The 22,389-nt window shown below is 41.6% G+C and overlaps 1 protein-coding gene across 7 annotated transcripts in view; it reads right to left on the bottom strand.

Moving 5' to 3' along the window:
• Window positions 1-22,389, bottom strand: part of LOC139755016 (uncharacterized) — a 118,402-nt gene that overhangs the window by 89,112 nt on the left and 6,901 nt on the right. For all 7 annotated transcript variants that reach the window (XM_071672929.1, XM_071672927.1, XM_071672933.1 and 4 more), the window contains exon 2: window positions 9,737-10,130. In XM_071672929.1, the coding sequence (XP_071529030.1) occupies window positions 9,737-9,836 (100 nt within the window). In that variant the 5' untranslated portion in view covers window positions 9,837-10,130. The remainder of the gene's footprint in view (window positions 1-9,736; window positions 10,131-22,389) is intronic.

Genomic DNA, 22,389 nt, shown 5'->3' with positions numbered 1-22,389 from the left:
AAGACACACCTGATTGTATCACTGGAGCACCAGGCCCTATAAACGATAGACGTTTTGCCCCGTGTTCTCTAATGGCTCCCTCTTTAGGTCAACCGTCGTTTCGGAAATCAAATATGACTGTTTTCTAGACCAGGGCTGATTCTTCATGGGAGAACACTTCTAGCTTGACAGCACAACTAGGCTGGGTGTTACGAGGTCACTGGCACCAATGCTTAAATTCCAAGTCGGAGTATTGGGATGAGAAACTTTATTTCCCAAAAAGTTATTTCCCAGAAAGTTTCGAATTACTGAGTCATACTGTTGACCTTAGGTCTGCTGAGGAGGTGAAAGGATTCCCATTCATCATATTCATTCGAGTTGACATGATATACTGAGGGACCGATGGACTTTTCGTTAGTTTCGTCTGGCTGTGGATTTGGGAGAGTGGATACAGAGTTGGTAACGTGTGTCGTAGCCCAGCTTTGTGTGCTGAACTGTGTGCTGGAATGAAGCAAGTGATGAAGGGATGGAGCCCTTGACGTGATGGATTGTCAAGAAGAAAAGTGACATTAAGCGAGCAGTCTTGTGGCTGTGTTGGGAAGGGTGTATGGTGTGGATGTGAGGGATGGTTGTGGGTGAATATAGAGAGATGGAAGAGGATGGAGATCTGAGTGAAGGTCCTGGAGGGATTGTCGAGGGTAGAATGGATGGCATTCACGGGAAGGTGATACCTATGGAGGAGTAGGAGGGAATGAGAGATTATATCAGGCAGGGGACGGTCTGAAAACTGGGGCAGAAGTATAGTTGGTGGATCAGGTGACAGTCACTGTTACTGGGGGCTGTTTCATCTGGGTCAGGGGCTTCGTTATGGCCCGTGGAGATGGTGGAGTTGGTCAGGAAGATGATGTAAATGGTGAATTAGGCGCAGGAGGAGGAGGAGATGGCCATAGCTATGAAGGCGTCGACAAGGGTGGTGTGGGCCTGGTAAGAGGAATGTGTCATACTTATGAAGTTATAGGTGGGGGATGGAGAGCATGGTCTTGGTCGTAGTGTTATCAAGGGCGGTATGGGTGTGAAGGGAACAGATGCACTGAGACGAGCGCCTAAGGATGATGGAAACTATGACGGACACATTTACCTGTGATCTACAGGGACTCTGCAAGTGTAACTTGATTGATTACCTAAAATGAAAATGGATGTATGAATATCTCGGCGAAGGTTATCAATTATTCATCTGATAACTGTCATGGAATCCAGTGTCATATTCAGATGAATTCATGTATCTACAAAATGCATTATGAGTTTCAATAAAGACGTACCTTTACTTCTGAATTTCTGTGTTCTTATAAAGGTGGCATTTAACTTTCTGATAACCATACAATGTTTTGTTGCCGTATTGAGACTGATCGTGAAATATGCTCAGCATCTCTTACCCCAAAACCCCGAACTATGAATCTCATAAAGTGAAATATTCGAGTCATCCACAGTAAAGCAACAGAACCAGATTCCACAGGCGTTAAGTGCAGGTGCTGAGGTCGTGAAGAGTGGGATCCGGCGGTGTTCTTAAGGGTGTTGCCCAAATTGTACTTTCTCTACCAGTGCTCTTTATGTAAGGACAGGAAGAGTGGAATGAGGACACTCGACCAGATCATGTTTCGTATGGTAGGGTGACCATAAGATTCATTTCACTCTGACGTATATGTGGTAGTCATGGTCTTTAACCTTTCACTCTGGGATGCAGTTCAGTGGCCGAATCAACCAGTTTATGGCCCTTTGCTCTAGTGAACTGCTTCTTACTTAGCTTTTTCCTTCTCCCTCTTCACTTCTCCTATCATTCTGTTTAAAGGAGAGAGAGAGAGAGAGAGAGAGAGAGAGAGAGAGAGAGAGAGAGAGAGAGAGAGAGAGAGAGAGAGGAATGATATAAAATGTGATGAGAAATCTAAGGTGCAACGTACGGTTGAGGAACGCGATTGGGACGAATCCATTTGCTTCATTGCCTGGTTCAGGGACCAGGTGTGTTAGGGCTACAGCAACTTTACCATCCTTATCATCCAATGGTTTCTGCCAGTCTCGCTCTATTCCTTAAAACACGACAATGAGAACCAACAGACTAATCTTCAGATGGCTAACGGAACCTGGAGCTTGTTCCGGCGCGTCGAACAGTTGCCACGTCTTCCTTAATGATGTTTCCAGCGTCTCTGCGTACACGTTATTTACAATGCTTACCCCACACATCTCCAGAACTTCTTAGCGGTCGGCGTTTCATTAAGGGTCAATTCGTGGAACCAGGTAGTAAGGGGATCATTATCTGACAGCAGCTCAAGTAGAAGAATTACTCTGGGAACGTGCGTGTGTGTGTGTGTGTGTGTGTGTGTGTGTGTGTGTGGTGTTTGGGGGGTACCTATTTGTACTGTACAGAGGATGGAGTTCTGTACTCGTAGAACCCCATATCTTGAACATCTTTTACAATCATACAGCTTTTTAAACTTCTATATTCGGTCTGCATTTACTAATTCATTATCGTGACAGTTCCATTCACCCATTATTCTTAAACTGTAAAAGTGTTCTTTCACGTCCTTTTCTACAAGTTTTTTCTTTTATTCCACATAATGGCACATTTCGAAGAATTGTTCACTACATCATACAGCTGATTCATTTACCTAAAGGCTATGAACAGGCCACCCCTCACTCTTCTGTCTTCCATGGTTGACAAATTTTGGTCTTATAATCTCTCACCGTGAATCTGATTTCATTATTCCTGTATAATCATTTTTGCCCTCGTCTGAGTCTTCTTTATCAGTTCTTCTCACTTCTTTAAGTGTGGTGACCAAAACTGAGAAGCATAGTCTAGTTTTGAAATAATGTAGGATGTAAAGAGTTCGTTGAATATTTCCTTTTCCTTATACTTAAATGCTAATTATTCTAACGTGGGACTTTGGCAGCTTTCAAGTCCCTCTCGCACACAGATACATGCAGCTTATATCCTGCAAGGTAATATTCGTACTGAGGACCTCGTCACTGTCTCATATTCAAGACTTTACAGTGAATTTCACCAATCGTGTACCAAGCCAACTTTGGAGTCTATCTCTCTTGGTTACTTGATGCGATACGCGATGGTTTTCTCTTCCCTCATGACTCTTGCGTCACCTGTAAACATATTCAGGCATCAGGAATCCACGCCTTCTGCCAAATCATTCAACTCCACTGGTGATCTCGACCCATTTCGAGGAAGCTCCATGATATACGTCCCTTGTTCCCACCACTGAGACAGTTATTTGTTCATCGAAGGAATTTCCCGCTTATTCCTACGTGTTGATCCAACTTTTCAAGTAGACTCCTATGAAGTAGAGTGTCAGATACTGTCTGAGAGTCCTTGTGTAAACAATCCACTCAGCATTCTTTTTTGTCTACAAGAGCTCACTCTCTCTTAGAAATCTAAGAGGATCGTTACATACAACCTTCTTTCCCTGAATTTGTTTTCTTTCTCACTTGGGTAATTTCTTCTCTGTAGGAAGGAGTTCATCCGTTTTCTTCCTGATTACCTTTACCAGTAGTCTACAGACTATACTCGTTAGCGATACGGGTCTATAGTCCAGTTCCTTTCCCTGGTCTCCTTTCTTATAGTTAGGCATGACGTTTGCCCCGTTTTCCATTCCCTTGGCACTTTTGCCTTTCTCTACCGACATCTTGGACTACAATTTAAGTGGTCTGGCCTGTGTATCTGCACAGATTTTCATCACATATGGTGAAATTTCATTAGGTTTGTGAGCTTTGTATGAGTCAAGACCCGTTAGTATTCTGTTAATGTTTTTCTCTAAATATCTTAGCGCTTTCCAAGACCTCTTCCCCATTCCATCTCAGTAGAGCTGGGGTTATGGTGAGAAAACAATTATGAATATGCTATTCACATCGTCACGTATCCTGACATGATCCTTTATATCTCTCTCCTCTGAATACCTCAGCCTGATTAGCTGCTCTCTGAATGACCATTTACTCTTGATGTAATTGTGGAAAAGTTCATGTTTTCTTCTGCCTCGTCCATGATATTGTTTTCAAAGTTTCTTCGTTTGTCCTCCCTTGTTCCCTTCCATACCTTCCCTTTCATTACGTAGACCTTACAGATGCTGCCTGACTTGAATATCTGCTAAGCTCCTCTGTTTGACATATTCTACTGAACGACTCTCCAAAGTTTCTCGGTCTCCCTTCTGTTATTGAAGCTAGAGGCACCGATGCTCTTACTTCACTGTAAATTTCACAGAACCTCTCTCCAGTTTATGTTACTATAACAATTAAGTTTTATGTAGCTCCCACGATTACATATCCTCTTTTAAATCGTGTCTCATCTCTGCTTTTTTTTTTCTACGCCCTCATTTGCCACATAATCGAACTTCATCACCGCATGCTCACTATGTTCAACTGGTGTTTATATTTTCAGTATCCATGTCAGTATGTGTGAAAATAAGATCTAGTAATGAGGGGGTCTCAGTCTATCTTATCCTGATGTGTTCACTGCCGGCTTGTCTCTCCATATGTCTGTCACCATGAGTATATATGTGTGTGTGTGTGTGTGTGTGTGGATTACTATTTGCGTGTTATGGGGAGAGGTTTACGCTCATGTTGGTTCGTCGTTTAACTTTGTACAGGTGTACACACGTACGTACATCCCAGCCTGAGCTAGGTACGCATATGTTGACTAGCCACAAGGGGAGGATGGACACCTGGGTTGGTTGTAGGCGGACTGCCTCGTCCAGAATTCGAATTCACTCAGGCTCGACCACGTAACTCTAACCACTACACCACGGAAACCCGTTTGTGGTGTGTGTGTGTGTGTGTGTGTGCGTAGTAAGCTGTGCATGTGTGCACGACTTTATGCATGTTGGTGGTGGATAAGATAACAGTATTGCGTTGTGTGAAGGAATCCAATGGCTCCTATTTATGTTCGTAGGTATTCTCGTCTGCAAAAATGGATGATTTCAGCTGCTGAGGAGAGTGAGGTGATCCATTTGTCATCAATACTTAGCGAAAGTTATCACAGGAAAAGATATGTGATAGAAATATGTTGCTATGATATAGTTAATGTATGTGACTAATGTATAGAGGCAATTTTAAAGGCTATTGGTGAACAGTGTGTGTAAATCTCATGACTAATTTGTATAGGCAATGGTACTAAGTAAGGGTTATTGGTGAACAATGTATATAAATCTCAGGTGCTTGGATGAAAACATGGTCTATTGTTAGTCTAACGCTGACCAATTATTTTGTCGTGGGAACGTGTGACATGAGTTAGCAAGTTTCCCAGCAATGATGTCATTGTTCTGGGATCTTTTCTTTCTTTTTTACCTATAACCTGGGAAGGTTGGGTTTGTGATGTAACGATTTATGAAGACAAAGACAAGTGATTACGAAGCTCGAGATTGACTGGCTGTTTAGGACGATGATTAGTGAGTGAAGAAATTAGCCATTGTTGATCATGAGTCTGAACTGCTTGCAACAAGGAACTGCCTCTATAGTAGTTTCTCTCTCTCTCTCTCTCTCTCTCTCTCTCCCTCTAACACAGCAACTGGAACTGTTTTGTGTCTGACAAGGGTTGCATAACCTGAAATGAAAACGCATATACCAAATAGGATCGGATTGCCTAACGCGATTTGCATGACACGAAAAATGAAGCCAGATCTTAATGTACACCAGCCATTCGATGATAGAAGTTCGAGCGTCAGGTTACTGGAAACCTGGAGACAAAACAAGATCAAAAGAAAAGTTCCCGTTGACCACCTGCAATAAATCTTCCCCAGCAGAGCTACTCTGGGGCGGACGTGCAAAACCTTTGTTCCCCTTCATCATCATCGTTATCAAGAAGGACCCAGCCTACTTCTCATCACTCGCAAGACCGTTATAACTTTGCATCAATCCATTTATTAACAGAATTTTTCAATCATTCCAGTTGTTTTAACCAACAACGGAAGAAGCGCCGTCATTGATGTAAGAATACGACACAACGCAACCTTTTAGACACAACGCAACCTTTTAGTGGTGTGTTTGCGACGCTATGAAACTTCTCTAGTTATCTGAGTTTACAACCAAAATAAAGCCATATTGTGGGATTATAACGCAGCGGTCACGCCGGGGCTTATATAAGCACAGGGTATGGTTAAGTTGCACAAGACGTGATTTAAGAACATTTGCTTTTACCTCCAGTGTGCTGGACCTTTTACATTCATCAGTAGTATGAATAAACTTCTGAGCACATATTATTTAAAAAACCCATTAATCTTGGTTTATGAGAGAGGCCTGGTAACCTGTGTGCTGTGGAGGAGGCAAACATATGTGCGTGTAATGACTGTTAAATGTGTCTTACAGGGAGGCCAGGGTAGTGGTAGTGCAGTCATGGGTGAGACTAGGTTATCTGTTGCTCGTATTTACAAGTGGAAACAGAAATACGTTAACCCGTCACAAACTACTTCGATTTAAGTTACAAGAGATTAGATGCCTACTAAATCGACCGTCTCTGGAAAGGCCCTTAGCTGTATCTTTGCTGTAATTACCTCCGCTCAGTCGATTCTCAGCTCGTCTGTATCCTGCCTTATAGTGACTGCAGCCACTAATGAATCCTATTCTTTATTACAAGTGTCTCTTAGAAAGATTAGTGAAGTTGTCTTGCGTTCAGAAGGTATAATTTAGTGTTTCAACACACTGTAGAAAAAAGACTTAACCTTGAAGGCCATACTCAGCTACCGAATAATAGGTGTGTTATTACGAATGACGACACATCTGCATGATTATATAAAGACAGATTAGGTAATATTTCTCATAAAGGAACATGGGTCAGGGTTCAGAACATTTTTTTTTCCTTGTGGAATTGTTTTCATGTGAATTGCGATGGAGGAATGTATCCTGACAACATGGGTCAACCGTTAAACTTTACTACTTTAAGGCAAATATTGGTAAGAACAGCCATGTTGTACATGATTAGGTCTGAGGGTCTTAGGAAAATAGATCCGAGAAGGCTACGATGCAATCAAGGAACCTCTCTGTGTGAGGATCCAGCTTGGATGGTGGAGGTATGCACCGAAAGATTCCTGGGCTGGGAAAATAGAACTGTCCAGTTCGAAGAAAGAACCGTCATACTATATTTTCTATCGTCCATTTCAAATGTCATGCAGCATTTCCCAATTCAAAATGGTGAGGTTTTCTAAGAATTCATCTCACATGGAGGTAGAATGGTCCAGTTGTTTAACACGATCTGCCGCAATTTAGTAGCTCTATATAATAATCGAAGGTCTGGGCTTCCTTAACTTATAGTTTACCGCATGTATATATATCACAGTTTATAGTGATCAGCACTTCACTAACTATGGAATCGAGTTTTTCTTGAATCGGATCAGCGATCAGTATTCCGATAGCACTCCAAGGCGCTAAGAATTGCTTTAAATTCTCCGACGAAAACATTTATAGCGGAAAATAAGGCATCTTGGCACCCACACGTTAAATTGTGTTCTGATGTTTTACGGTATAAACCTTGTAAAATGGAGGAGCTTTCCTCCTCCTGATTTATGGCCCGGGTCCACAAGAAGGAAGAGAGATTTAGCTTGTTGTATAAAGAAAACGGTGGTTGGGTCCTACATTGCTGGGTCTTTTATTATTGATAGATATTGAAGAAACGAAAACTTCTAATTCTAAACAGGTGTTGTCACATTTTCTCTCTATGATCGATATTCAGCGTTGCCATCTAAGCTGGTTATACTCGCCTCACAGCGCATCTTGCTATTTTCTTTGATCGCTTGAGATCACCTCTGCGATGTAGATCTGATAAGTGTCCCGTGGAGACGATAACGTAGCAACTTGGTAAGCAACAGCTGCTAGAGTCGTAATGCTGTGGACTTATGTGGACCCCTGTTTTCCAGTCTCTAGTTGCTATCAAACTAAGCATTAAAAATACAAACGACAGACAGACAGACAGACAGACACCCACACACACACACACACACACACACACACACACACACACACACAGAGAGAGGACTGCATCAATCTACGTGGGAACCTAGATAAACTCCATGGTTGGTCTGACAAATGACTGACGGAATTCAGCTTAGTAAACGTAAAGTACTGAGGATGATACAAAGTTTAGAAGACCACAGTACGAATATCTTATAACAGGGAATAAGCTGCAGGAATCAATTTGAGAGTTGGACATCATCCCTAATATTTCGCTAGAGTTCCATCTTAGGAGAAAAGGTAAAGGAAACAAACTGTTTGCTTTCAAATATTTGGAATCTGACTCAATTACATGGATAAGGAGATATTATGGAACTTATTCACTTCCTACGTTAGGCCAAATCTAGGATATACGTTTCATGTTTGGTCATCGCACTGATCTAAGCGCAAATAAGTGATAGAAGTGGTCCCGCAGCACAATATCGTGAAAGTTGTGGTCCAGGGGAAGGTAAGAGATCGAGAATTTGTCAACCATTGAAGAGAATAGTGTGAGGAGTGACCTGATCAATACTTTAAAGTTTTTGAAATTTTTTTGACGAAGTCAACAGTGAAGAATTCTTAGAAAGATGCAAGCTTAGGATATCCATAGGCCATAACATGTTAATTAGACACGAAACATTACCTTTAGAGAATGTATGTAGTTCTTTCATATTGTAAGAGTAACGAACAAAGTAGGGAATGTAAAATGTGAGGAGCATACAGAAGCTTAGAATGTTATGTGATAATTGAGAATTTAAGGCTAGATTGCTATTGTAATTGCTTGCCAGTGATATCCAGTAATGACTTTGTCTAGTCATGGGATGGGTCATGATTAAGGTCTTGATAGCTCTAATATATAATGTGATTCATTACAATAACATTAGGATGTTTGGTTGAGGTTGAGAAGAACCGAATGTGTTTTTGCAAAAGTTAACATTATAACATACAAGATGTTTTGCCCAGGTAAATATGTTAAGAGCGGATCGTAAAACTGGGAGTGCTACTTTGCCATAAAGGAGGTTAGAATCTTCTACAAATTGTTTTTATAAAGAGTCGAACGTAAAGTTCTTTTGACCACCTCTAGTGACCATTCTTATAGCCATCATCACTAAATGCGTTAGTAGTGCCGGAATGTAAGTACATATCTGGGCAGGAACAGTTTCACAATGATGTACGGTACCATACATCACACACTGGCAAGGACTGATACATTAGTGTGAGAGGTGGCCAGCCGCAATGTGGCACTGAGACCTGCTCAACAAGAGTAGCCTAAATAACAAAGTCTTTGAAGGCCAGTGGCAATGTTATGTTATCTTGCTCTCAGGTTTGGGTACTCTGGTGCTCAGGGAAAGAAGCTGGTTCATGTTTTTTTTTTTTTTTTTCAAATTCTCTTTTGAAATGTAATGAATAACGCTAGATGAACGTCTTATAAAAAAAATCTTGCTCTCATTAAGGACATTCTCAAGCTCCTAAGAATCAACGCGAGAAAAGTAACCAGTTCATTAGAGAGAAATTCACATAGTAAGAGAGGTTCATGTATTAAGAAATCTAGGGAAAAAAACCTTTTATGTGGATTCTCTGGGTAATTTCATTTTGTGCTGAGCTCTCTTAGTCTTGGGATTCTCTGATACAAAAATAACTTTCTTTAACCATCTGGTAACGTTATGATCTAACTTAAGGTCCTTTGGAATGCAACATGATCAGAGAACCAGGTGGTAAGAGAGCGTACATTATTGAAGGGGTAATGAACAGTGAAGTGGTTGACTGAGGTCTGAATACTTACGTTTTTTCTTGTCGTCCTCTGGGCTGGGCTGCTGCATGATAGTGTGCGTGTGTACCACTTGGTGGGGGGCGGGAGGAGGCGGAATATCCATGGTAATCATGAAGAGCGCTTCTTCTGCCACGGTTACAACAGGAACAACAGTGGGTGAGGGCGGAGGTGAGGGCCCTCCACACGTGGCACTCCAGACGCAGCTATGGATGAGCGGGGGCCAGTCAGAGAGCCAGAGACTGATACACTAGTAGTCTAGTCCAGCGACTGGTGCTAGTGTTGGTTCACCCACGGCGTCGGTGACCCAGGCAGATGACCCCAACGGTGTTTCCAAGGAGGACAGACGGGTCCTGTTGGCGGCAGTACCGCAAGAACTCTGTCCGCCTCGCACTTGCACACCCAACACCTGCAAGGAAAATATACGTCCATTTTAATTCCCTTGAGCATAAGACGAGGGGTACAGAGGGTACAGCACAACCCACCAGGAGCCACCTTACAACTCAGCCTTGACAAGAGGACACGACACACTGTCCGCTAAGGTTCAACTGACACTCGACCTCAGACTCCTGACTTCTTGCCTTTTTAACGCAGGATTGTGATCACAGATCCTGCCTACGGCTCGGAAAGTAACGGTGGCTGACACATTCACCAGTCAGCCATACTACTAAATACAGAATTTAAAATATTCGAATATTCCGCAAACTCTGAAAAAGAAGAAAAAAATAATTCAGAATTGATATTCAGAACTGACGGGAGCGTGTTGGCCTTTCGTGCCCGATAGGTTTCTCCAATACAGCAAAGGAAATTACCAATCAGCGAAACGTAATCAATATTTGACTAAAGTTCACCGAGGTTCTCTCCTCCACGTGAGTTCAGCCTGGGTCGTTACTTATGCTTTATATGCATCACGGTTTCACCTTCCTAGCCTTTGGGTACACAGAGAATCAGCTGAAGAAAAGGGAAACTGAATATAGAGGAAAAGAAATGGAACTGAAAGTAGATAGAGAGATTAAAAGTAGATAGTAAGAAGAGAGATTGATGATCTACTTTATTAGTTTTCAGGTAGGTGAGAAAAATACATTATCAATGACTTATTTCAAGACGAGAAAACAGAAAGGCAAAACCAGACACTATGCATGCACACAAATATTCACGTATATACGCGAGTAGACAAGGGTATCAAAAGACAAATAGGCTTACCAAATACGTACACCACACAGACACACACACACACGCACCTACACACACACACACACACACGCACCTACACACACGCACCTACACACACACACACACACGCACCTACACACACACACACACACACACGCACCTACACACACACACACACACACACGCACCTACACACACACACACACACACACACACACACACACACACACACACACACACACACACACCTACACACACACGCACCCACACACACACGCACCTACACACACACACGCACCTACACACACACACACACACACACACACACACACACACACACACACACACCTACACACACACGCACCTACACACACACACACACACACACACACACACACACACACACACACCTACGCACACACGCACCTACACACACACGCACCTACACACACACACACACACACACACACACACACACACACACACACACACACACACACACACACACACATATGATGACAGGAAGAATACGTATAAAAAGTTGTTTAATGATAGAAAATGTTCAAGGTAAGGAAGGAGTCCGACTCGTTTAAAACTCCCTCCCGGCACCGCACAAATGGGTAATAACAAATAAGTCACTACAATTACCTATAAACATATAGAGCAAATATGTAGACTCTTACATAATCAGACACACACACACACACACACACACACGCACCTACACACACACACACACACCTACACCTACACACACACACACCTACACACACACACACCTACACACACACACACCTACACACACACACGCACCTACACGCACACACACACACACGCACCTACACACACACACACACACACACACACACACACACACACACACACACGATCAAAGATACATAGGTGTGCAGGCATCAGTGTTTACACCTGTGCGTATTCCGTGACTCAGCGATGACCGTGTCCAACCATCAACATTTTTGCGGTCGCTCTTCTAGGTAGTGCGGGCTCCTCCCTCCCCCAGAGCCTGAGTAACCTTCCGCTCTGTGTGTGTGTGTGTGTGTGTGTGTGTGTGTGTGTGTGTATCATGGTCACTCCTGACGTCATACAAATAGACGGCAGTGACGCCACACCGCCGGACTGCAATTACGTCTCGCTGTGAATCTGCTGTGAATAAACATCGATGGCAGACTATGACATCTTCGAAATCGTCTGCCATTATGGTCGAACACGGCTAATGTTATCTCTGTCGGGGACAAATTTGAGGTAGTAAATATAGGGCAAGCTTCGGCCAAAAGGGGGAACTGGTATTCGCTTATTGTAAGGTGTGCAGATGCATATTTACATCTGACAGATGGAGAGATGCATAGATATTGTGTAATGCGCTATTCATAAACAGGCTGACATGTGTATAGGTGAGATGACTGAAAGATGAATAACTATATAGATATAGATATATACATAGGGGAGAAAGAATACTTCCCACGTATTCCTTGCGTTTCGTAGAAGGCGACTAAAAGGGAAGGGAGCGGGGGGCTAGAAATCCTCCCCTTTCGTTTTTTTTTTGTTTTAAATTTTCCAAAAGAAGGAACAGAGAAGGGGGCCAGGTGAGGATATTCCCTCAAAGGCCCAGTCCTCTGTTCTTAACGCTACCTCGCTAATGCGGGAAATGGCGAATAGTATGAAAGAAAAAAATATATATATAGATAGATAGATAGATAGATAGATAGAGAGAGAGAGAGAGAGAGAGAGAGAGAGAGAGAGAGAGAGAGAGAGAGAGAGAGAGGAATATATGATAGATTCAGTCTGACGAGGTGAATATAGATACAGAAGATTGAGCTTGCTCTCAGCTTAGTATCTGGCGTCTGTTCATAACTTGCCCTACTTCTACTTTCCACCTCCAGTACTTCATTCATTACAACTCCTCTTCTCACCTTTTACTTCAGCTCCCTTCATCACTGTTCCTCATCCTACCCTTTGTAATACGTTGAATATCTGCAATGAATTCACCCCGACCCTCTCCTTTCCAACGAGAGTACTACTGCATCCTGATTCCCCACAGTCTACCTTCCGACCCATATACCTCTATTCACCATAATCAATTAGTCACTTAATCTCTTCCCCTCCTGACTGAGTAGGAGTACCTCCACTCGTCGTTCTCTTCCTCCTTACCGCTTATCATCAGCCTCGTCCACTTCCCACTCTTTTCTTCTCTCTTCCTCCTCTTGTAGCTCCATTCATGGTCGTTGTCTCCCTCGCCTCTGTTGTCTACCCTCGCTCTCCACCTGTCCTTGACCTTAAGTACCTCCATTCCTGCTCCTCAACCTGTATTTCACCTCCTTTATCTCCCTATTGCTGAGAAATTAAGACGCCTCTTACGCTGGAGAATGGGAAAGAGGGTTAGGGATACTTCTTATGAGGAATGTTGCCATGAGTTTCTCTCATAATTATTTTGCATGATTCATGTGTTGTGGCACCTGCTTTTTCCCAGTCTTTGTCGAACTACAGGTTTTTTTTTTTTCCTGCAATACTGTCGGGTGAGACCTTGTTGTTTACCTTTGGAGAGAGAGAGAGAGAGAGAGAGAGAGAGAGAGAGAGAGAGAGAGAGAGAGAGAGAGAGAGAGAGAGAGAAGCTGTTTAAATGAGCAATGGATCACCTCAAAGACAGATCAGCGTATGCAGAAGAGGTGGGACTTTATGATTTGTTATTCCTTTATATCATCCCGGATGCTATGGAGTTGCGCCACGTCGTCTTAACGATCCTTTTAACCTAAGACCTTGATAACGGCTATTGGGTTATTGAACACGCATTCTCACCCTCAGATCGGATCACACTTTGGTGAAAGTGAGACGTGTGTGTCCATCTTTGAGGACGAATAACATACATATATAAATCTCTCTTATCACACACGAATACTCCCATGAATCATTCATCTCCATTGCAAATCACGTTCACCTTTGGCGTAGCTGGTATTATCAAAGGATTTGAGATGGAGGACGAGGCCCGGGTACTTTGTGTCTTAAGAGACTGTATAACTGGTAACCTCTGTGGTCGTAAAGTGTTACCGACCCGAGCAATCCCACACATAACCTGTATAAATGTTCCTGTCGCTGTAAATCAGTTGTTCTTAGGGACGAATTCTGAGATACTCTGAGAACTGTATGAAATTTCACTTGCTTCAGTTGCAGTGAGGGCTTCATAGGTGTGTGTGTGGGGGAGCATAGTCCACGCCAAATGATGGGAGGAGGCGTTACAGAGGTGCGGTGTGTCTACTGCCGAAGGGAATAATGCGCAAATGTATGAGTAAATAGTGCCAGGTAAGGAGAAGGCATTAGATATGTGAGTAAGGATTAATACGTGATTTCACTCGTATTAATGGATACGACCTCGTGGGTAAACGTTTTCCCTCGAATGAGGCGAAGTACTATTACTTCAGTAGCAGTATTAACATATGGAACCAGAATGGTTTAAAGCAGCATCCTGAATACTATTAAGTATGAACTTGATCAAATATTTCACTTCTCATTTACTACTGACATTATTTGCGTCTAACTCTAACTACAAGAAAAGTTTTCAGGCTTTTCATTTTTAAAGAATCTGTTTGTCTTTTTCCTTACCACCCTAATCCATGAGTTTCTCTTCTCTTCCACAATCACAAATAGCTTCGTTAAGACCCAGTAGTCTGTCGCTGTAGGTGAACTGAGGCCTTGATATGAGGCCTATGAGGCCTTGAACAGCAATGATGAGGCGAGGTGGTTGGTGTCGGGATAAATATGGAATTTCTTATTACTAAAGAGATTTACCAAGAAATGGAAATAAGGCATATGATGTTTGTCATTATCAAGTGGCAATATGACTTAAAAGTCTGTTAGCTACGAAATTTCAGAACTCATATAGTACGAAAGAATTACTTACGGTACTATTGTGCTTTCATTTCACAGTAATGCTTGAGCTGTATAAAGTTTGATGAATGATATAAACGAGAGACAGAGTATGTAAAAAATTCTCCATTGAAAACATACCTTCACAACTAGAGCCAGCAGCTATAGTGGCCAGACCTGTGGTTGTGTTCCGACCAACGAGGACAGTTTTGTAACCTTCCTGGCAACGCTGGTAATCACAGTAATGACTATCCCATTAGTTTACTCGTGGCATATAAAGAGTTTACTGAAGGGATGACATATCTGTCTTCTTCATTCAAGGTATCTCGTGAAATTACACGAAGGATTAGATCCAATGGGCGGAAGTGATGAAGAATGATAGAGTCCTCACGAAAGCCAAGGACCTGATTTTATAAACATAACAACTGCAATACTCTCTTTCAAATGTGGGGGAAAAAAAAAGATAAGGGTTCCCCCTATAAATTTCAGTGCTCCGTTTCGATATTCATCATCATAAAGAATGAAGGTCTTCAGGTAGGAAGCAAGCATTAGAGGCTTCCACTTCGTGAGGTTGGCATGTTTCCTCTGATATATATTTTCGATATATTTCCTTTAATATATGTCCATCTGAGACCCTAGGATCTGCTCGGCAGCTCAATTAACCGTCACGGCGAAGGAGGAGGAGGAGGATATAAAAGACAAGAAGGTTCTGTTACTTCTCATCAGTGCGTTGCGTCGAAACTCTTCAAAAGGATTTGTTTAGCAGATGCTGTAACGAGGAATAAAGGAAATCTACAACTTGACGTAAGAAGAAGAATTAGAAGACTGAGTTGAGATGATGGTTGAAAATGATGTAGATTGAGTAGGGAATAATTAATAGCCACTGTAATTATTTCATTTGTGATTACAGAAATGACAACACTGGTATAAGAAGCTCTTGAATTACGTTCCCAGAAAATGAAAATGCGTGAGTGGATTTCGATTCTTCATATGCTTTACTCTCTCATTCTATAGATTCATCTTTTTAATTGTGTCAAAGAGTTGGGATAAAAGTTTCATTCTGTTTTGTACTCATCCTTGTTTCATAGACTTTGTATCAACATTTCTGAAATGTTTCTACAATTCTGATAAATCTATCCACGTAAGATTCCTTTATTTTGCTAAGTTTGACAAAAATCATTGTCTCGTTAGATAGACAATTTCAAGTATGTAGCTAGCATTAGGTATGACATCAAATGCTTATGTGAAACTGTTCGTAAGTTCACATTGGTCGAAAATGCGAGAATCCGCGAATAAGCAAGTCTGACTGCAAATGGACTAGAGTACACTAACGAAATTGGTATGTGTTCTAACTGTGAGATGATGGACAACACTTAACCCGCAAAGCATGGGTTATTTTTTCCCTTCATAACAAGCTAAACTAAGAAAAAAGAATTGCTGATTATCAAAGCCTAATCTCTCCTAAAATAAATTTTCACTAACAGGATTATGCTCCCCAAATATTATGTCTCGTTTCGAGCAGTGACATACACCATGGTTTTTGCGTTATATGACTGCTGTATTGTTTACAATAACATAAATGGCCTTACTTTTGATCTACGCTTCTCTTTCTTTCCATCCAACCAGACCAGTACATAACGACACCATGCCATACCGTCCTCAGTAATAATATTCAGTGATCCTCACCTTTTCTCCCATACCTGGAACTAAGTTTCGCCAAAGCTGGTCTGACTGATATCTACAAGTTCACGAATTATTAGTATTTGGACACAAGACGGTGAAACAAGGGTCATGTCAGCCTCTCAGCATGAGCAGCATATACAAATACATCAGGTAGACTCGGTCTTATACTGTGAGTGATCTGCGGATCATAATGATTATGGACACACAAATGTACGTCCGAGTAAGGCTTTGTGGGTTGTGATTTGAGTCAGAATTCTTTATTAGCAATTAGGGTGATTGTATGGATTCTCAGGGCTGTTACGCTCCAAAGTCTATGTAAATGACTGTGTGTGGCTTACAGCTGAGACGGACCATAAGCGTTTCACGATTGAAATCCATTGGTAATTATCATCCTGTATGTATCTTTTTCAATAAGGCAATCACTGCGAGTCAAATTTGAACTCAGTCACAGTTTATGTGAGTATATATAGCATTTTCTTCGTTCAGACATTTACACCGTGTAGAAGTAAAGCCTTTACGTGAATATAGAAGTAAAATCTTACGTGAATATAATCCGATTTTATTTCTTCACAGCCGAATAAGATTGGAACCATCCAGAGTGCACTCCAAATCCTTAGCCAGTAGAACGCAGTTCGAGTCGATCAGATAAACAGTCACACTCCGGAGTGAACTCGTTCATGCGCTATCAGTAGTAGCAGGCTGGGATCAGGTCTTACGTCGTAAAAGTAATGTTCGCAAATTCTTGCGAATTCTTAGCGTTGGCGAGGGGTGATATCCGAACATTTCCTTCTCTCTGATTTTTGCTTTGTCAAACATCACGCTGAAATATGACAAAAAATAATCCCTCGTAAGCCGACGGTGTTTTGGAAATTATAGTTCCCTTCGCTCGACGGATGGAACCAGTTGACGAAGATACAGTTTCCTAAGATTGTTGGCTGATCGCCAGCAGGTCTCCGAATGCTAATGAGGTTCAAGCAACTACGTTTATGTCCCAGTAGATGCAACGGTATCCACTGTGCCAACTATTGATTTAAAGTTTTGCTTGAGATCGGTTGAAGATATATTGTGTTCACTATCTGAAACCTTTGGAAAACAGAATATACGGTATAGGTATATTGAAATGTCGCTCAAATATAAGAACGGAAAGCAGGTATTTCATGGAAGGTTTAATTCATTTTTCCTGGCAAGTTCAATAAATCACAGTTAACGGTAACTCCTAATCTTGATAAAAAAAACCGTTTGTGTCTATGAGGGATCTGTTTATTTCTCTTTTTTATCTATCTATCTATTTATCTATCTTTCTACCTACCTATCTATCTATATATCTGTCTACCTATCTATCTATCTATGATCTATCTGTCTATCTATCTATATATCTATCTGTGTGTCTATCTGTATGTCTGTCTGTTTGTATTCTTATATCAAATGGATGAACTAAGTACACACAGCCCCAGCAACAACGCCCACAACCATCTAACCCAGAGTATCAAGGTGAAACATGGATTCCCACTCTTTTTTCACGTTTTCTTTTTTCACATTTTCACTTTGCATATGAAGTTACTTCGTCAGCCGAGACCAAAGGTTTTCATTTATATCATTTTCTATGCAATATACTCATACTACATCCGATCCTAACCAATTCTGCAACATCATCACCTGGTATGTCCCTAGCCTTAATCAGTTCTCTCACTGCATCTATCCATCGCTTCCCTGTACTGGTCATATCTTTCACCTATACTGACCTACTCTATATACGCTTGGATCTCACAGTCATACATCACCTGTGGGAGCAATGATTGTTCGCAAAATCGTTTTATACGCTTTAGCGCTTCTTTTCTTTCCCATATACCAGAGATTAAAGTGAGACCTTATTTTCTTTCTCCCTTGCCTTACTTTACTTTCAGCTTCAGCTTTCCCACAACCATTTTACGTACCTCCGTAGTACAAATATCAATGTTGATATATATATATGAATAACATTATAAACAAATAACTTACGAATTTACACGCACACACACACACACACACACACACACACACACACACACACATACATATGACCCTCTTTTGTTATCTTATGGTTGCCCATCTTGTCTTGCTCCCTAAAACCAAAAATCGTCTTTAACTCTTTCAGTTATGAGATATAACCAACCAACCAACCAACTATACAATGAAGGCATGACTGACGATGTGAGTGAGTGAGCATTTGGTCATTACACATCAGCTGATGCGAGACTGATGCTGCTTGATTGTCAGTGTAGTGGAAGAGCTGCCAGTGGGCTGATGCCAAGTGTTTTTCAATGTAATGCACCATTTTGTAGTGGATAGGTACTGACTCCTCAGTGTAGATTACCAGCTAGTTATCTGTGTAGCGCACCAGCTGGTGGCGAGCTTACACTGACAGGTTGTCAGTGTATTGTAGTAGCTTATGTGAGATGATCCTGGCCGATTGTCTATGCGGTGTGCCAGCTCTCTGCATCTAACAAGCACTGAGTCTCGGGTAAATAAAAATGAAGTGAAATTGAGGAGACGTGTTCGATTACACAAGTGGCGAGAACTTGGGCCACTAATTCTGATTTCTGGCAGCAGACTCTAGAGAGAAACTCTATAGGCCTGTGAGGAATTGGGAGCGTGCATACAGGAAGAAGGCTGATCGCTAGTTTGGACAAAAGTAAGGCTATGAGGAATAGTAGGTGACGTTGTGAGTGTGAGTTTAAGTGGGGAGGATCTGGAGCAAGTGAGTGATTCGGGTACCTGAGAGGGGACGTGGAAAAGGATGGAGCCGTGGGGGTTGAAGTGAAACGCATTGACGAAGAGTAATTTATTATCTTGGGTTCGTTAATGAGCGTGTTGAAGGAAAGGGACCTGTTTATAAGGATATGATTGGAAGTATATGAAGATGTATTTGTCCTAGCAGTGCTATAAGGATGCGAGTCTTGGTCCTCAAAATGCAATGGAAAGGAAGAAGGTGGATGTCTTGGAAATGAAATATCTGAGAAGATTTATGGCATGAGGGGGGGGGGATTGTCGTTTGAGAAACGGCGTTGTCAGAGATAATGAGGAAGTGAGCGCAATCTTACCGAGAAAACTGACCAGGGTGTGCTGAAACAGCCCAGTCATATGAACAAGATGAATGAAGAGAGACACACAAGGAGGACACACGTGTCGGGAGTGTAAGGAGTAAGGGCGGGGAAGGGAGGAGACTGAATGATGGAGCGTAGGAGGCTTTGGGGTATGGGGACCTAGGCATTTAGAATGACGAAAGGCGTCAGTAGGCCAGAAAGACTCGGAACAATGTGGTATATGGGGTAGAAGGGGAAAGCGAACTGTCGAGTGAGACCGTACGAAGGGGTGGGTCAAGGTAAACAAACCATGAAGTAATCTTTTAAACTTGGCTGTGGATGGTAGACTCTGGTTTCGGTACATTATTTATAGCAGACAGAGACTGAAGGTGTGCAAATGAGACTAATACTATGTCGTGAGAGCAAGAAAGGCCGCTAGGTATATCCTAACTAAGCATTTCGATAACCTAGATATACACGACCAAATTCACCAGTCTATTTGCAAAGCACAACAAATGGAGGATTTTCCACTCGAACTAAATGCGTGAATCTCTTTCATTCGTCATGTGTTCTTATGTCCGTCCCTAATCTACCAGGCTGTGGTAAGAATCACGAATGATAGACTTATGTCCATAAAAGCTGCATTCTTTCTTTAGAATATTTGTCTATTATCAGTTAACTACATTATCTGCATGCTTGTTTATCTACAACGTCAAAATCAGAGCAACAGACATTTCCATGGGAAACCGTACGCTGTTACGTGGCTAAAGGAATCGTTTACCTTCTTGAATATCTTTTGTAGAGACTGAGGTTATAAGGTCATTGGTTTCCTCTCGAACGCTTGGCCGCCTACTCTGTGAGGAAGTAGAGGGATGAACGGGATGAACTGAGCTGCGATTCAACGTTGATTTATTGAGGATTGATTCCATAAGTATCTCAAAAGTATTTCAGACATAACGCTCAGGTTTCTTGCCACCTGTCAGGTCATTCAACCATGGAAACACATGTTCTGGAGTTGCATAGTGAAGAGGAACTTCTTTATGCATTTACAAACTAATCTAGTATGAGGCAGGATTGTAAGTGTTCATATTCCCGAGGCAAAAAAAAAGATTACATCGTATAATCCAGGATTCTCACTCGTTTGCATTGCATCGCCTTCATACGAGATTATCAAATCGTTTCATTGAGTTAGAATCGTGTTACTGGATGTAGATTTTCCTCTGACAGGTATTCAGAGACGGGGTATATTGTAGTCCGCTTATGACTGTTAAAAGTTGCCTCACGTATCCCAGACTGTTGGAAACGAAGATCCCACACGTGTAAGATACCCATTCGATGTCCTCCTCCACTGAGGAGACTTGCAAGTTTATTCTTATTTACAGCAAAATAAATCGTACTCTCCTGGCAACGATCCAGCTATCGGCCCCTGAGCTGGTGGATGGAAGCAGGGGGACTGCGATGGAGGAGAGGGGGAAGATGAGGATAATAACGAGGGAGTGGTGGAGGAAATGGTTGATTGTGGGAGAGGGAGACGTTTCCGCCCCTTTGTACGTTCGTCTGTAACTCATGAATCGATCAGGGTGTACCATTATTTGTCCAGGTGTAGAGGTGTTAGTAATTGTCACTTTGTTGTTTCTAACATACTAAGGTATATATATATATATATATATATATATATATATATACATATATATATATATATATATATATATATATATATGTATATATATATATATATATATATATATATATATATATATATATATATATATATATATATATATATATATATATATATTTTCTTTTCTTTCAAACTATTCGCCATTTCCCGCATTAGCGAGGTAGCGTTAAGAACAGAGGACTGGGCCTTTGAGGGAACACCCTCACCTGGCCCAATTCTCTGTTCCTTCTTTTGGAAAATTAAAAAAAAACGAGAGGGGAGGATTTCCAGCCCCCCGCTCCCTCCCCTTTTAGTCGCCTTCTACGACACGCAGGGAATACGTGGGAAGTATTCTTTCTCCCCTATCCCCAGGGATAATATATATATATATATATATATATATATATATATATATATATATATATATATATATATATATATATATATGTGTGTGTGTGTGTGTGTGTGTGGTGAATGGTTTAAGCTTGATAATACTTTTAGTTTTACTGGGTCATTTACCTTGCAGGTTCGTGCTGCTATAGTGTGGGTCCTTTGGGAGGTTAGGACTATATGAGGTCTTTCTATATACACAGTATTGATCAATACCGCTTTTATACAAATGCACATCTGTGGTATTCATATCTCTGATATCAGCCGCAGGAATAGATTTATATTAATATCCACCTCTGAATCCTTCAATGATACTGCCCTCTGAGCGTTAGCTCAAGGATATGTTAAAACATCAGCTAAAAGTTGTCAAACATATTTTATGGAACACCTTGGTATTATTATGTGGGCAGACTATGATCCCTAGCAATAAATAACGAGTCATAACAATGATTTTTTTTCAGTGATGCAGAATTAGCTCAGGCATATACCGGACGTTTAGAAGTCTTGGTAATAGGTTAGAAGCAGCGAGGCATTTAGTCAAGCGTCGTTGTCATTTATGCTAAAGACGGCTAATCTTGGGGTCGAACGCGTGCACGATAGTAACAAATGATGTGTTGGTAAAGGCATGGGAAGTAGTGTAAAGTAACGTGTAGTTACTTATGGCACTTATCATGGGACCCAGCGCTTTCACAACACTAAGGAGGAGATGTTCCTCTTGCGTTCTTCTGAATATGACCAAAAATTCGCGGTATGAGCGCGTCGCTTTATGATTAACACTGTAGAAAAAAAATATTCTGTGAAAGTATGTGACAATGATGAAG

This window comes from Panulirus ornatus, chromosome 18 (assembly GCF_036320965.1).
Source record: "Panulirus ornatus isolate Po-2019 chromosome 18, ASM3632096v1, whole genome shotgun sequence".
Taxonomy (NCBI): Eukaryota; Metazoa; Arthropoda; class Malacostraca; order Decapoda; family Palinuridae; genus Panulirus; species Panulirus ornatus.
This window is presented reverse-complemented; position numbering and strand designations above follow the sequence as displayed.